The sequence below is a fragment of the Augochlora pura genome, unplaced genomic scaffold, assembly GCF_028453695.1.
Source record: "Augochlora pura isolate Apur16 unplaced genomic scaffold, APUR_v2.2.1 APUR_unplaced_3602, whole genome shotgun sequence".
Lineage (NCBI taxonomy): Eukaryota > Metazoa > Arthropoda > Insecta > Hymenoptera > Halictidae > Augochlora > Augochlora pura.
In genome coordinates, this window is record NW_027583875.1 from 1 (window position 1) to 2,084 (window position 2,084).

At 38.5% G+C, this 2,084-nt stretch overlaps 1 protein-coding gene across 1 annotated transcript; it reads right to left on the minus strand.

The window, feature by feature from the left end:
* Nucleotides 1-121: 121 nt before the first annotated feature.
* LOC144477775 (uncharacterized) lies at nt 122-695 on the minus strand (the record flags this gene model as incomplete). The annotated part of the gene is made up of 1 exon (XM_078195510.1): nt 122-695. A coding segment is annotated over exon 1 (574 nt), but the record flags the coding sequence as incomplete, so codon positions are not given.
* Nucleotides 696-2,084: the final 1,389 nt, after the last annotated feature.

Here is a 2,084-nt window from a genome sequence, read left to right on the forward strand (position 1 = left end):
CTGTATGCTTGTTTGCGTGAATTCATTGTTGTGAAGACTTTTTGTGGATTAATTTGTCGGAGTTTTTTTGTGGGAACCAAAGCCCCAAGCAAACTCAACTACTTGGCCTATTTTACGTTGCCCTGGCAATGTTTTTTATTGGGTAATGTCTTTTCTTGTGCAGGTGTGGAATCCCATGCACTCGCGAAATGGCTGTATTGTCTTGGTAACGTAGCAAGTATCTTTGTTATTAGCATTAAATCGTCTATTGGTTGATTCAACGCATTCAGTCTATAAGCTAGATTTTCTAAAGTACTTACATGTACCGTTATATCGCCGCCCTTTCCGTACGTATAGTTGTAGAATTCTTGCAACAGAGAGTACTTATTCTGTTCCGTATCTTTACCGTAGATTTTTGATAACTTGTTAAACATTTCTCGTGAAGTTAAGCAGTTCAACAGATGCATTAACGGTTTTCTCTCTATAGAGGTGATTATTAGTCTTTGAGCCTTTGCGTCTTTTAGTTCCCAATCCTTTTCCATTTTATCCGTCCAATCGTCACCTGGAAGATCCTTTCCTATTATTATATTATGCACACTCATTGATTTAAGAACAATAGTTATTTGGAATTTCCAGATCTGAAAGTTTGATTCGTCCTTCAGTTTCTCTATCTGTATCGTTTCTTCACCGTTTGATCCGTTATTACAGGTAGCCATCTTTAATTTCTCGACTACGTTTTTCTTTTTACACGAGCGAGGTATTTTAATTTTTAATTTTACTTTTCAATTTTTAATTTTTAGTTTTTACTCCAAACTGGGCTCATAACCTGTTGAGGTTTTTAATGGTTTTTAGTTAATTAGAAGCGTGGTTCTTACTATTACGTGTTATACTTTATTGGGTTGTTCTGTAATACACGTGGTATCTGTTCTATGGAAGTGACTAGACTAAAAATTTGGATGAGTCATAGTACAGAGGATGCCTAATTAGACACTAGGTGTCGTTCTGCTATTTATCGGTAATGTAGGATTTATCAGTTATTCCACAACAGTTCTCGTACGATCATAAATGCTTCATCCGTGAAAAACTAAGCGTAGGGAAGCGGAATATAGCACCTGCAAGATTTAGAAAAATTTATTTTTCCCGGAAAATCGAAAAAATATGTTCTCGGTATGTGTAATCTGGGCCGCTCGGAAATTTTTCAAAGTCCCGATCGAAAGAGCAAAGTACCTTTTCAAAGTGTTTCGGACCGTTCTAAATGCTTAATCCCTACGCAAAATGTCGAGATAAGCAAGAATATAGCGGTTTGAACAAAATCTAACGGCTAGCTTCCCATTAAACTCGAAAAAAACGAAAATGGCGGAAGAGTATAAACTTTTATCATGGCTCTGGTACGATTTTAAATGCTTAATCCGTCGGCAACTAATCGTAGGGAAGCGGAATATAGCACCTGAAAAATTTAGAAAAGTTTATTTTTCCTGAAAAATACGATAAATTCAATGAATTGAGTTGCGCGGGTCTCATAGAATAAGAACTTTTTCTTCGAGCGGCCTATTTTTTTGTAAAAAAATTTTATATTGTACCGGCGTATTGTTTTGTAAAAGGAAAAGAATTTTTTCGTCGTAGCGGCGTGTTGTTTTCAAAGAAAAATTTCTGTATGCCAGCGGCGTATTGCTTTCTGGGTTTGAAAGAAATTTTCCATGTTCCAGCGGCGTATTGGTTTCGCTTGAACCGCGCGAATTGAAATTTATCGCACTTCAAAATTTATCGCAAAAGCCGGCCGTATAGTGGCTTCCCGGGATGGTCGGAAACCCTTGCGCACCATGTCCGTCTGAAAAATGTTAAGAGTTATTTCGCGTGATTTTGTTTTCGAGAGTTCTAATCTATTGTCTTTACACCATTTTGTTATTATATTTGTAATCATCTGCGACCTTTCCTCCACCATCTTCCTGCTATTCCCGCCTACAGTGACGGCTAGGTCGTCGGCATATGCCGTCGCCTCGTAGCCACTGTCGCGTACGACATTCAGGAGATCGTCGAAGACCAGGTTCCACAGGTAGGGACCTAGAACTGAACCTTGCGGACAGTCCTTGGTGACCAGTTTGGTC